General features: G+C 48.7%; 2 protein-coding genes across 3 annotated transcripts in view; one reads left to right on the plus strand and one right to left on the minus strand.

Moving 5' to 3' along the window:
• The first annotated feature begins 2049 nt into the window (after positions 1–2049).
• Positions 2050–9873, plus strand: IAH1 (isoamyl acetate hydrolyzing esterase 1 (putative)). 2 transcript variants are annotated; one of them, XM_065681597.1, is made up of 6 exons: positions 2050–2167; positions 3252–3304; positions 3846–3994; positions 4827–4988; positions 8596–8714; positions 9521–9873. In XM_065681597.1, the coding sequence occupies exons 1-6, from the start codon at positions 2087–2089 to the stop codon at positions 9701–9703; spliced, it is 747 nt and encodes a 248-aa protein (XP_065537669.1). In that variant the 5' UTR covers positions 2050–2086; the 3' UTR covers positions 9704–9873. The 2 variants fall into 2 exon arrangements, with proteins under 2 accessions (XP_065537669.1, XP_065537670.1); XM_065681598.1 differs by lacking the exon at positions 2050–2167 and adding an exon at positions 2174–2554.
• Positions 9874–10953: 1080 nt separating this feature from the next.
• Positions 10954–13539, minus strand: part of ADAM17 (ADAM metallopeptidase domain 17) — a 34382-nt gene continuing 31796 nt past the window's right edge. Inside the window, exon 19 of the mRNA XM_065681594.1 lies at positions 10954–12919. Within this exon, the coding sequence (XP_065537666.1) occupies positions 12569–12919 (351 nt within the window). The 3' untranslated portion in view covers positions 10954–12568. The remainder of the gene's footprint in view (positions 12920–13539) is intronic.

The raw sequence follows: 13539 nt of genomic DNA on the forward strand, positions 1-13539 counted from the left end.
GAACACCTCCCTGGGCAACCCATTCCAGTGCCTCACCACCCTAACAGGAAAGAACTTCCACCTTATATCCAATCTAAACTTCCCCTGCTTAAGTTTTAACCCATTACCCCTTGTCCTGTCACTACAGTCCCTGATGAAGAGTCCCTCCCCAGCATCCCTATAGGCCCCCTTCAGGTACTGGAAGGCTGCTGTGACGTCTCCAAGCAGCCTTCTCTTCTCCAGGCTGAACAGCCCCAACTTCCTCAGCCTGTCTTCATACGGGAGGTGCTCCAGTCCCCTGATCATCCTTGTGGCCCTCCTCATGTCCTTTTTATGTTGATTCAAACTTGCATAGAATATTGTTCCTGTCAAGGAAGCATGCATTGCTTCCTTGCAATACAAACTGCATGCTTGAATCTGCTTGAAGTCAAAGAGAGTTTGAACACATTTAAAAACCAATCCACATTTGCATACTGGGGTTAATTAGAGCTTTACAGCTGTGTATACAGGCATTACCATTAACTAGACCAGATGAACAAAACCAGCTTCAAGCAAAGTGTGCTTATGACCCGGAACAGCCTCGTGCAAGTTTCAGTGACAGTTTGCACATGTCTGCTCCTGCCAAGGGCCCTGTCACTCTGTGCTGGTGGAAGGGTCTTCCTGGGCAACGTGAATTGTGGTTATCTGCATGTGAACTGCAGCATGTGGAGAAGAATGATAGTCCCAGTTAGCCGGGGTTGTTGCCAAACAGTAAATTCTGTAGAAAATTGTCCATGGGAAGTGAGTTTTCTACAAAACAGCTTCATCTTTCCCTTACACACACAGCTTTTTGTCTCCCCACTCCCAGCTAGGAATACCAGGTGGGAAGGTACCTCAAGTATCATGTGCTCCAACCTTTCTTGGTGTCCTGGGTTGAGCAGCAGCAGTCAGTTTTCTCCTTCTTAGGAGCTAGTACAGTGCTGTGTTTTGATCTTTTGGCCTGGGAGCAGTGCTGATAATGCCGATGTTTTCAGTTGCTGCTTGTTTGGTCTGGCCAAGGACTTTCTGAGCCTCATGCTCTGCCAGGGAGGAGGGGAGGCCAGGAGGAAGCAGAGACAGGACACCTGACCCAAACTAGCCAAAGAGGTATTCCATACCACAGCACGTCATGCCCAGGGAGGTAACTGGGAGTTACCCAGAAGGGCTAGGACTGCAGGGTCAGTGCTCGGCTGGGGGGAGTGGGGCGAGTTATCAGTCGGCTGGTGCTGAGGTGTGGTATTGTTTCCTCTTGTTATTTCCTTTAGCACTATTATTATTGGTGGTAGCAGCAGTGGTTTGTGTTATACCTTAGTTACTGAACTGTTCTTATCTCAACCCGTGGGAGTTGCATTCTTTTCGATTCTCCTCTCCATCCCTCCAGGAGCAGGGGGAGGGCAAGAAGTGGGGGAGTGAGTGAATGAGGTTTGTGGTTGGGTTTAAACCACGATGCTTGGCAAAGTATGGCTAGATGTCCCAGCACCCTGTCCAGCCGAGCCTTCTAAGTGTCCGACACTGGGGAATCCACCACTTCCCTGGGGGGATTATTCCAACGGTTGATCGTTCTCCTAGTGCAAATTTCCTCAAGTCCAACTAGAATCATCCCAGGAGGAACTTGTGCCCATTACCTCTCCCCTTTTCTATGACTCCTTGCAAGGGGGGTCTCCATCTTCTTTGTAGCCACCTTTTAAACGCTGGCAGTAGAATCAGTGTACTGTTAGTATTGCCAGGATTAGTGACAGCTTCCCCCCCCCGCCCCAGCCTGTATGTCATTAGGCATAACAGTATGAAGCCTTTCAAACGCGGTGACTGCACTCTATTTAAAATGAAATACCTCCTTGGAACAGATAAAAGTCTTACTTTAAAAGTCATGCCCGTGTTTCTAAACGTGCTTTCAGCCACCGCAAGGCGGGGCTCTCCGGCGGGGAGCGCCATCTTCCCCAGGCCCCGGCCCCGGCCCCGGCCCCGCAGGAGGCCGCGCTTCACTGTCAGGGAGGTGGAAACCGGTTGAGCACTGGCACTGCTGGAACCTCAACCCGCCGCTTAGCGCCTGCTCCTCCTCCCCCGCGACGGAGGACGTCCGGCCGCCGCCATGGCGCTGGGGGAGGCGGCTGCTTGCGGGCGGCTCTTGCTTTGGCCCCGCGTCGTCCTCTTCGGAGACTCCATCACTGAGGTAGCGGCCCTGCAGCAGCGCCGCGCCGCCGCCCATGGCTGTGGGGCCGCCGGCTTCTCCATACCGCCGTAAGACCGGCGGCGCCGGAGCTGCCGGCCGAGCTCCGGAGCCCTGTGCGCATCCCTGTGCCTGGTACCGGAGTACCGTGTTTTTCCGCGGACGCTGCGCCAGCAGCAGCCCGGCGTTACACTGAGCCTGTGCCAAGCACAGGACCTGGCTGAGTGTGTAAGGAAAACCGGGCTGGCTGCAGCAGGACGGGACGCGTGTGCCCCGTCGTGGGGCAGCCTGGCCTCCAGCCTCGCCCGGGGCAGGAGAAGCCTGCCCGGCGGCATCATGGTGGCTGGGCCCCGTGAGCCGCTCTCGCCCGGGCCGCGGTCTGGCAGCAGGGTGAGCACCCGCTCTGGCGGCGCGGGGAGGAGGCCGGGGGAGCGGAGCGCGGGCTGGTGTGGTTACGTCCCTGTTGGATCTCCCGTGAGCGTGTGCCAGGAGCTTTCACACTGATGGTCATTAACGAGCCGTAGGGCCTTGCTGCGCAAAGCTTTCGGTGCCGGGGTCAGGTAAACCTGTAGTTTCTGCTATTGCAGTGGCAGGGGTGTTTTCCACACAGGGAGGGCAGCCTGTTACCTGCAGCGGCCCTCCCTCCGGCAGCATTGTAACAGAGAGGATGGTGCAGCAGTGGGAGTAAAGGGAGGGGATGGATTTTTGCGCTGGTAGGAGGGCTAGGTGTCAGAGCGCATTCTGAAGCAGCGTGTGGAGGGAGGATTGTTGAATGAAGGCAGACTGAAAGGATCTTAGAAAAAGGTGTTAACCCCCCAGCCCCATCAGCCGAGATGACTGCAGCCTGGCAGCAGGCAGTTCTGTGCCCTTGCCTCTGAGGCCAGTTGTGCGTCCATGGGAAGACCCGGACTGCTGGAGCCCTGCAGGGGAGGCCGGGCAGGCGGGGAGGGAGGAAGCGCTGCTGCAGCAGTGCCCGGGGCTGTGCGCGAAAAGCCTTCGGGGAGGGCAGGAAGATGCTGGTGGTGGGACTGGCTGGCCGGGGAGTGAGCGCTCCCAGTGAAGCTCTAACAGTTTTCCCTCCTTTCAGTTCTCCTTCAGGGAGAATGGCTGGGGCGCGTATCTTGCTGAGAGACTGGTCAGGTAAGAGGTTGAATTCCAAAAGTAATGTCTAGCACGCAAGAACGTGTGCAGCTTTTCTAACAGAAAACCGACACAAGTTAATATTTAATGTATAGTTATTCATTAACTGTTTATTTATTGGAGTGGAACTGCCTTAGTGGTAGCCTGCCCAGTAGTGGTGGAAATACTCACCGGGTGTTTCTTTCCACTCAGAGCTTGAGGGGAAATAAAAAATATCATAGAACAGTTTGGGTTGGAAGGGACCTTAAAGCTCATCCAGTTCCAACCCCCTGCCATGGGCAGGAGCGCCTTCCACTAGACCGAGTTGCTCAAAGCCCCATCCATCCTGGCCTTGAACACTTAAACCCTTAGGGATTGTCAAGGTTGTTGTTCCTGCACTTTCAAGACACAAAGTTATAATCCCATTGAAAACTCCTGTGACACCTCATCGTTTCTGAGAGGGACAGGAGCAGGTATCCCGGCAGAGTGGTTCAGAACGGCCCAGGTTTTGTCCTGGTGTGCACAGGAGGACTGTTCTTTATGAGACATGTTTCTGTTTCAGAAAATGTGATGTTGTGAACCGTGGGCTCTCGGGGTACAACACCAGATGGGCTAAATTGATCCTGCCAAGACTGATCTCTAAAAGTGCTGGTGCTGAGAGTACTGTTGCAGTTACTATTTTCTTCGGAGCTAATGACAGTGCTTTGAAAGGTACTGTACCTTCCCTCCCCACCCCTCACCCCTGTGACTCTTAAGACAGTTTTACAGTTCAGCCGGGAAAGCAGAACATCACACAGACTTTCCTGGCACTTCTCCATGAACCAGTTGCCCTCTCTTTGTTTTTACAGTGGATCGTTTTCAATCATTTTATTTGTATTTTAATCATGCAGTGCCTTCTATTCCTCTCACGAAGTTTTAATATCAAAAGCAAATGTCAGGGTGCTCAAGAATCAGTCATATATCCAGCACCTAAAATTGGAGTTGGGCATCCTGCTGATTTTTCTGCCTTTAAAGCAGGCTGATGAGTTCTGGCAGATGGGTTGAGGAAATGAGGGAATGAATGCACATTTGCATGCTTTTTAAGGTAAGTGTCGCAGCATGCAGAGCTAGTCTAATCAAAATGATAACATCAGCGGACGAAGGACTGACTGTGCATCTATGGGAATTTCCAAAAATTTCTCTGCATCCGAGAGGGTTAAAAATCTTAGGTTTTGTTTCAGTGAGGTTTGAGGCGATTGTGTGACCTAATACTAAGATACGTTGTAAGAAAGATCATCTAAAAATACATATTTTTCTTTGGTTTTTATTTTTCCCTGTGCCTTATTTGTATTAGTTGAAAGTGCTGTGTTTAAAACCTTGCTTTGTCTGCTTTGGATGTTGAGGAACAGTGTTTTCCGGCCACACCTCCTGGTCCAGTGGTTGAGGTGAACTGCACACGAAATGCGTGCCCACATTCATACGCTGTGTACAAAGCACATTGTACTGTGTAATAAACCTGTGAGCAGTTCAACATCACTAGTGCACATGCTCCATCCCCCAACAGATCTGAACCCAAAGCAACACGTTCCTTTGGAGGAGTACGCTGCGAACTTGAAGAGCATGATACAGTATCTCAAGTCAGTGGACATTCCTGAAGACAGGATTATTTTGATAACGCCACCACCTCTTCAGGAATCAGCTTGGGAAAAGGAGTGCCTTGCCAAAGGTAACAGTGATGCGGATGGGCAGAACTTCGGCATTTTACTTGCAGAGTATAAGTTCCTGATCGCAGGCTGAGAGGTGATTTGCTTCATGCTTGTGCCGGATGATAGCAGTCATGTTCCTTGAGCTGATGGAAAAAAGGACAAGTAGGTGGCTTGCTGAAGAACTTTTGGGTAAGCTTGTGCAGTAACTACAGACTGATCAGTAACATTCTTTTGAAAGTGAGCTGTTTGTGCATAGAACTGACAGAAGTGTCTGCCCTTTGAGAATGCAGGTTGTGCTGAGGTGTCCTAGGCAGACTGGATCATGTTCCTTGCAGCTCCCAAAATAACCTGAATTATGGAAGAAATTCTGGCATTGTGTGCCTTAGAAAAATGCATAATAGTCACAATATATTTGCCATCTATTTGGATAAGCAGTAATATCCTAGCCAGGTTTATTTTAAATTTACACCTCCCTCCCCAAGGATATCATAATCCAAGATGCTAATAAAAGTACCTGGGAAGGAAGCGAAAGGTGATTAAATGATTTTTCATTATGATGTTGTTCAAGGTGATTCTAAAAATAGAGGCAGAAGAGCACTGCTTACTTTGTGTTACTCAGCTGGTGGAAATTGCCGTAATCCCAATGACTCCAGCAGCAACAGTTTATGCCTCTTGAGGGCGAGTCCTCGTTCGGGACAACTTGTCCACTTCTTGCACATTTGTAAAAGACTTGAGTTAGACTCAGGTAAATACAGAACTGTCATAGAATCATAGGGTTGGAAAGGACCTCCAGATCATCTAGTTCCAACCCCCCTGCCATGGGCAGGGACACCTCACACTAAACCATCCCATCCAAGGCTTCATCCAACCTGGCCTTGAACACTGTCAGGGATGGAGCACTCACAACCTCCCTGGGCAACCGATTCCAGTGCCTCACCACCCTAACAGGAAAGAATTTCCTCCTTATATCCAATCTAAACTTCCCCTGTTTAAGTTTGAACCTGTTACCCCTTGTCCTGTCACTACAGTCCCTGATGAAGAGACCCTCCCCAGCATCCCTGTCACCTTAGTATTTGCAGGGTTTTCTCTAACTTAGGTGATATTGCATATCCTGAGCTGTGTGCTCAATCTAGGTGGTGACATTTTGAAGATGATCCCACGTTTAAACTGTACCAAGTTAGGCTGTGTTGTTGCATGACTTTGCATTAGGAGCCTTTGTTCTGTGGCAGTGATCACTGTGCAAAGCAGGTTTTGGACTGTATGGGCTTTCAGTCTCATCCAGCCAGGTAGTTTTTGTATTTAATGTAGAAAAAGAGAGAAAGTCCCCTGAAGAGTTATACTCACAAATTGTGTAAGACAGTAGCAGCTATAGCAGGTCAGATCAGACATGGCCAGTACGGTATATGTGGCAGTAGTAGATCCTTGGACAGGGACTAAAGGGCAGGTCAGGCACAGAGAAGCCTTTCCTCTGTGTGTGCCCAGCACCCATTATAGCCCTAGTTTCCAACACATGGACCCATATTGTTCTCTCAAAATGCTAGGTGAGCACACCATGAATGCTGCTTATCTGGCTCCTAGCTATAAACAACTCTAAAATGTTGTTAATTCATTTTTCTCTTAAACCTATCCTTTTTATGGGGTAGAGAGGGAGGAAACTTGCATTTACAGTGTTGAATCTGCCAGCATCTGTCTAAAAGAGTTTGCTGTCTAGGGATGGAACAAAAGACAGGGTGATCTGAGACCATGGACCACAAATGGAGTATTGTGCGCACAGTAAGCGGCATTTTTGGATCATCTGCCCTCAGCTGTTATCCAGGGGAGATGTTGTGTTTATTTCTGGTTTTGTCAGTTAGAGATCAGAGCAAAGGAGAGAGAGGTGTGAAACATGAGGGTGATGATGTTCACAGGAACATTCATTCAGGTGTGAAAAGAGGTGCGAAAAGAAGCTCAGCTTCCAAATCCGAGTGCTCTGTGAGACAGAATCAAAGCCCTTACTAAGGTCAGAGCTGCTCTTCATCACCTTTGTAGCCATTAATTCATCACAGAAGGCAATTGGGTGGTCAAGCACTGTCTGGCTTTGCTAGATCTGTATTGATAGTTCCTTCTTGTCCTTCATATGTTTGGAAATGAATCCCAAGAGGAGGTAACCCCACTATCTTTTCCAGCATTGAGGTGAGGCTGAGTGATAAACAGTTCCCAGGTCCTTTCTTGTCTTTCTTGAGATTAGATGTCATGTGAACCTTCTTCCAGTCACTGTGGGGCTCCTGTTAGCCATGAATTTCTGTAGGTGGAAGGCATTGAGCTCATGAGTGCAACAGGCAGCTCCTTCAGGTCAGTCCCATGCACCCAGATGTATCTGGTGTCTCCAGGTTTCCCCTAAGCCATTGTGACAGCCAGCAGTGGGGAGCAAGGCAGGGTGGGATGTGCAGGTCAGGAGAAATCGCTAGGTTGCCTTCTTGGTCCCTCAGGGTATCCCCATGTTCCCTCTGAGCTTCCTTTGGCCACTGCTCTTCACTTACAGACCCAGCAGCACATGCATCTGCAGAGCTGCACATTGAGAGCAGGTGTACGTATGCTTCCAAAATGGAAGAGGAGATGAAACAGTCAAGAAGTAATCCTAACAGTGAAAGAAAAGGCAAAGGGAGAATAAGAAATCATCAACTCTGCTAGGATATAAGTCATCAAACTGGAAAGGGGCAGGACTGCAGGACCTCACCTGGGGAGGTGAGGCGGTGGCCAACACAGGGAACATGGCAACAAAGGGAGCACTGCATCGTTGCAGCTGAATGAGCTGAAGGGCCACTCAGTCCCATGTGAGAGTTAAATCAGGAAGAAAGCTGAAGAAAGGCGGAGGTAGGAAATGTACTGTCATGGGGAGGGAAGGACCAGGGGAGCTGCCAAAGGTATTTTGATGATGAAAACAAACAATGGGAGGAAGGAGATGGCGGCGTGAAGAGCTGGGAATCATCATGTGCAAGGAGGAGTTGAAGGTCCCATTAAAAAAATAAGAATAAAATAAGGTAACTTACTGATACCCTGCCCCAAAGTTTCCCTGGGCTCCGTACAGAACTGCTGGCACTGAGCACGGACTGACCGCCCAGCTCCCGGTTAACTGCGCACAAAGGTACCGTTTGTGGGCGCTGATCAAGCTTTGGGCCTACATGGGAGACTACTGGAAGGAGGTGCCAAATGGTGGATGTCACCCAGGGAGTAGAAGACAAACTTCAAAATAGATTTACATTTCCTTCACCTTATTCCACATGCTAGGTGCAGGTGTATGAAGAGTTTTAAGTCTATGCACGGATTCCACCTGGAGCTTGCCTGAAGGTGGAAGCTGTGAGCAGCACAGAAACAACCTTTACACTCTGTGCCTGTTGCTGTTGCCTCTCTCACCTCTTACACATCTGTTAACGCGAAACATGTTTTCAGATGCCTCAAAACCAAAAGGTGCCCTGGAAGAGACTCACCAAGCTTTAGCTTCCTGCCACTGAAATCTGCATGCTTTGGATTTGGTTTGCAATTGGTTATATGTGGGCTGGTTTAACAAACCGGTGTGTGCTGCAGAGGACTGAAATCAGGGTGGATCAGTCACGACTACTGAATGTTTTCTTTGTTGCTGATGGATAGGTGACAAATTGAATCGCCACAATGCAACCACCGGGGAGTATGCCCAGGCCTGCGTTCAGGTCGCTAGGGACTGTGGAACTGATGTAGTCGACCTCTGGACACTGATGCAGAACAATCAGGTATGATGTCAAAAAGGCTTTGAAACTGTCATGAACTGTGCATCATTTAGCTTAGAGGAACTGGTAGTGCTGCATGTCCACTGAAGTGGTAGAAAAAAGATCCGTATTACACTTTAGGGAAGGGAAAAAATAATCCAGAAAGCTTCATAGTTGTCTTTGAGAAATAAAGCTTAACACAACCTGGCCATTATGTTTGCTTAGTGAATGTCCTCTGGGAGCATTACACAGAAATAACCTTTTCACAGAATCACAGGATGGTTTGGGTTGGAAGGGGGCTAGTTCCAACCCCCTGCCATGGGCAGGGCCACCTTCCACTAGACCAGGTTGCTCCAAGCCCCATCCAACCTGACCTTGAGCACTGCCAGGAATGGGGCAGCCACAGCTTCTCTGGGCAACCTGCACAGTGCTGGGGTAATGTCAGCACAAGGTTAGGTCAGGCTGCTCTGGTGCCTCGCTGATGCAGGTGACCAGATTCTTAAACTGGTCTGTGACAGGGATTGCAGGCTTTTCCTGTAGGCAGGTAACTCCAGTTTGGACACTGCATCTTTCCTCTCACCCGCACCCCCTGGTGCAGTTCACTGTTCAGTAGTGCAGTAGACTCTATATTTTGATTGCATCATTAATCCCATGATCTTTTCCGGATGAACAGCAGTGACTTTGGCCATCAGAACATTCTCTTAATACTTTAATACAAGCAGTGGAAAAAAAACAGTCTATAATCCAGCTGGCTCCAATGAACTTAACAGTTAATACCTTCTATTTGCAACTAGCAAATACACTGATACATGTTTTAACCTTGCCTGCAGGATTTCTCTTCCTATTTGTGTGATGGTCTTCACTTATCACCGAAAGGCAACAGCTTTCTAGCAGCACAACTGTGGTCACGCCTGGAAAAAAAACTGTCAGCTCTTCCTTTCCTGCTTCCATACTGGCGTGATGTGGACCACACACACCCCGAGGCCACTCTGCTGCCAGATGCCCTGCAGTGAGGAGCTGAAGCAGCCTCGCTGGACAAAGCCACTCTGCTTGTGAGCAGCCACTGCCAGGAGCACGCTGCAGACATTGCGTGCCTGGGCAAGGGGAGGTGGAGGGACCCCCCGACAGTGCTCTGCCTTGTCCCCTTCCCTTGGGCTGTGGAGAATAAAAGATGAGACCACTGCGGCTGTGTCATGGGGTAGCTTGGCAGCATGCTGCATGTGCTGGTAGCGTGAACATCTGTGGGGCTAGCAGCCCTTTCCTCGGAACATTTGGAAGAAAATGAGTCTCTCACAGAGGCTGCCCTGAGTTTTAGGAACTACACTTTGATTAATACCATCTACTAGCTTTGAACACCTAGCAGCTGGTAAGAGGCAGTAGTGTGGAGAGTCTTAGGAGCTATTAACGTCAGTTAAGTTTGTTTGGATGTAATACAGCAGTGAAAGCAGTTACCTGAGATTTAGCGGGGCTTTTGGTAAGTGATAGATTGTAGTTCAGAGCAGGGGGGTGTTTAACTTATTTGGGCACCAGCTGCTTTACACCCGCCTCTTGCATACAGGCACAGATTGCAAAGCAGTGCAGGGCCTGATGAGAGTTGTTAGCACCATATGGCTGCCTTTGCTCCATTAAATGACCAGGACAAGTTGGTCAGGACCTACCATCCACTATCCAACAGTGTTACAGACTGCAGCAGAAGAACTTATTTTTCCTGTGCCTGGAGCTAGACCAGAAGCAAGTTTGATCACTTAACAATAGTTACGACTGTTAACCTGGACTGTCCTGCCTTTAACAAGTGCTTATAGTAGAGTGGCTGGACCAGGCTGGGGCTCCCTGCAGATCTTCCTGCCTCTCTGGACACACTGTGCCTGTACTGCTTTCTCAGCCTGGGACTACAGCTCACCCCAGGGCATGGATGGCGTGCTCCAAATGTCAATTTCCATGCTTTTGAACGCCTGCCGCTGCCTCGTTTTCTTTCGGGAAGTAAAGCCCTCAGTGCTGAGAACACACACATACAGACTTCCCACCTGAAAACGCAGGCGAGCGCACTCCCACACCTCACGTGGATTTCACCATCAGGGCTGACCATAATCCACAGGGCTTGCGGTGAAACCGGCTCCATTCCCGGCTGGAAGCTGGGCAGCCCTCCGGGGGCAGAAATAACTGGCTCACAGCTGGCTGCATGCCAGACTCCTCACGCAGGGTTTCACTGAAGAATTTAGATCTTTTCTAAAAGGACTGAGCAGAAACAGCTCTTAACTATACATTTTTTTAATATAAAAAGCTTTTATTGGGAATTAAATTAACTCCTCACACGTGGACTTTGCACTGACTCAAAAAAAGAAAACCCCAACAACAACAACAAAACCCCCGAAGTTCAAAACCAGCATATAAAACACAATAGCTACTCAGACAGGAATACCGTAAGGCACACAAGGTTCAAGTATTAGTGTAACAAGTGTCTGAGGCGGGGAAGAGAGGAGCTCTTGCACCATCCGTCCCGCGCCGCAGCGGTTACTTCCCCTCGTACATAAATCCACCTCCCCTGTCGCTGAGCACTGGCTTGTAACAGTTCGCATGGTTCTACCCTGTCATGGTTTAGGTCAGTTTTACCCAGAAATTACTGTGGGAGAGAACAGATGCAGAACGAAGATGCTGCTTTACTGTCAGTTGCTCTGTGGCCCCACTGTGTCAGTCCTTCTGCTACTGAGCTAAACCAACGCTCCTGTGCCAGTCCCGCCCCCCTTACAGGTCTCCGGGTGTACCAGAGGACACTGTTAAATTACCTACTTTGAACATCAAATTCTACCCCGGGTGGGAATCTGAACGCATGATGTCTCCTCCTTACACTTGCCCTGTACGCTTAACAAAGGTTTATTTATTTTTTAATCAAATTCACAATTAAACAAATGCCCCCCCAATGGAGTGAATTCCACCATCCTCCATTTACGTATGCAGTAGGAGCTTCCAAAGGCCACAGAGGCCTCAGAAACCTGAGGCTCAGCTCTTTGAACATCTCAACAATAGTTATTTCCAAGTAACATCTGGAGAAACATTTCTGCACTGAAACAACTGCTGTAAACAGCTGCCTATCCACGTAAATGATTTCTCCCTTTACACTTCTCCTACCAGATACCTGCAACACAAGTGCAGAGTGGGAAACTCCCATGGAAAGCCTTTCTCTGCCATGGAGACAAGACCTCACTGCTAAAGACACAAGTTTCATGCTTGAGGGGCATTTCCATGCAGCATGTAAGGTTTAACAGTCTCCCTGTGCTCCTTTACTTCTTTAGAAGCTGTATGTGGTCAGATTCTTGATTCCAATTCTGCACCATCATTCAATGCTATGAGACTGTACTTCACCCGTTTCGCTACTCTCATTCCGCTCTCAAGCATCTGTTTAGGCTTTGGCTTACACGTACCTTAAACTGCTAAATGATCTACTCTATACGGAACATACTGCAGTGTTTTCGTCTTGGTTTTAAAAGCCCCTTAATTTTGTCTATCAATCAGTGCTGTCAGACTACAAAATATTCAGTTATAAAAAAGGCTGATATACACAATCCAATATCCAGCAGGATTTGGTGTTGCACCACAGGTCGAAGGAAATGTTAAAGGTCAAGGAAGTAGAAAACAAATCCAAAAAGCTTCAAATACAAGCCAGTCTGAGTTTGGATTTTCCTTTTTAAAAGATATAATGCTCTAATAAATGTAATTTAAGGAAGGTCATACACATGACCAGCATCTGCAGTAGGTCACTTCCTTATTTCTCCCACTCCCTCACAAAAATATATATACATATATTTATATTTATATAAATGAAATGGTTTTAGATCCTTATTTTGCAGACACAAGTCATACATTTGGAAGGCAGCAAGACACTAGCACTCTGTTTCTTTGCTGTCCACCCGGTTCTGGCGCTGCAGTTTGAAGGAGGAAGCTTTCTCACTCCTAATGACAGGATGGTCTGTCAAGTCCTCAAAAGATTTGGCGGCTGAGCTACTATTTGGGAAGGGGTCCTTCTCAAACCCGTCCTCATCGATGTGAGAGTCAGTGCTTGGGTCTTCCTGAATGGTGTCCATTCTTTGGTGGTCCTGTTTCGGTGCTGCAGCAACAGCAGGCACGGCCGTGATGGGCTGCAGCGGCTGGTGCCGGCTCGTCGACTGCGCTGCAGGGAAGGGCTTGATGATTCGAACAGAGGCAGAGTCCAGGCTGCTGAGCATCTCCACGTTCTGCAAGACACAAGCAGCCACGTCACTGCATTTAGCCTGGGGTTTGGTTTTTGCCCCATTTTCAGAAGGAATGGGCACTTTCTGAGGAGCCCCTGCATCTCTGTTACAGCAGTTTGAAGTCTACTGCATCCCCCCCTGGAGTGAGGAGCCCATTAACTATACCTGTGCTCGGTTGCTACACCTGCTTATGGGATTTTCTTGATTGAATTCAGGTATAAAGCTCTAGGGTGACTTACGGCAGTCACGACCAGGTACAGGGCACTTAAATTAAGATTACCTTCAGCTATGTCAGAGTAGATGACAAAGGCAATCTGCATCAGTGGTCTTTCACTTCAGCATACTTCCCTCAGTGGTTGCACAAGAGTTCTGCAAGGCTGTGTTCCCCTTCCATTACAAAACATTTCTTTAACTGAACGTTTCAGTTATTAATAAGAATTGGGCTGTCAGGATACCCAGAAATCTACGTCAGAAGGTGCCTGGTGCTGGCCTGTCATTAAAGTTTATATAGACACCTTTTTGCTCTGCTCCCAACTCGGTATCTACAAGGGTGAGAAGTGTCTCTGATGGGTCCCTGCACCTCAGCATAAGGACCTGGAAGGCTCCAGCACAACTGGTCACCA

This window comes from Lathamus discolor, chromosome 5, assembly GCF_037157495.1.
Source record: "Lathamus discolor isolate bLatDis1 chromosome 5, bLatDis1.hap1, whole genome shotgun sequence".
Taxonomy (NCBI): domain Eukaryota; kingdom Metazoa; phylum Chordata; class Aves; order Psittaciformes; family Psittacidae; genus Lathamus; species Lathamus discolor.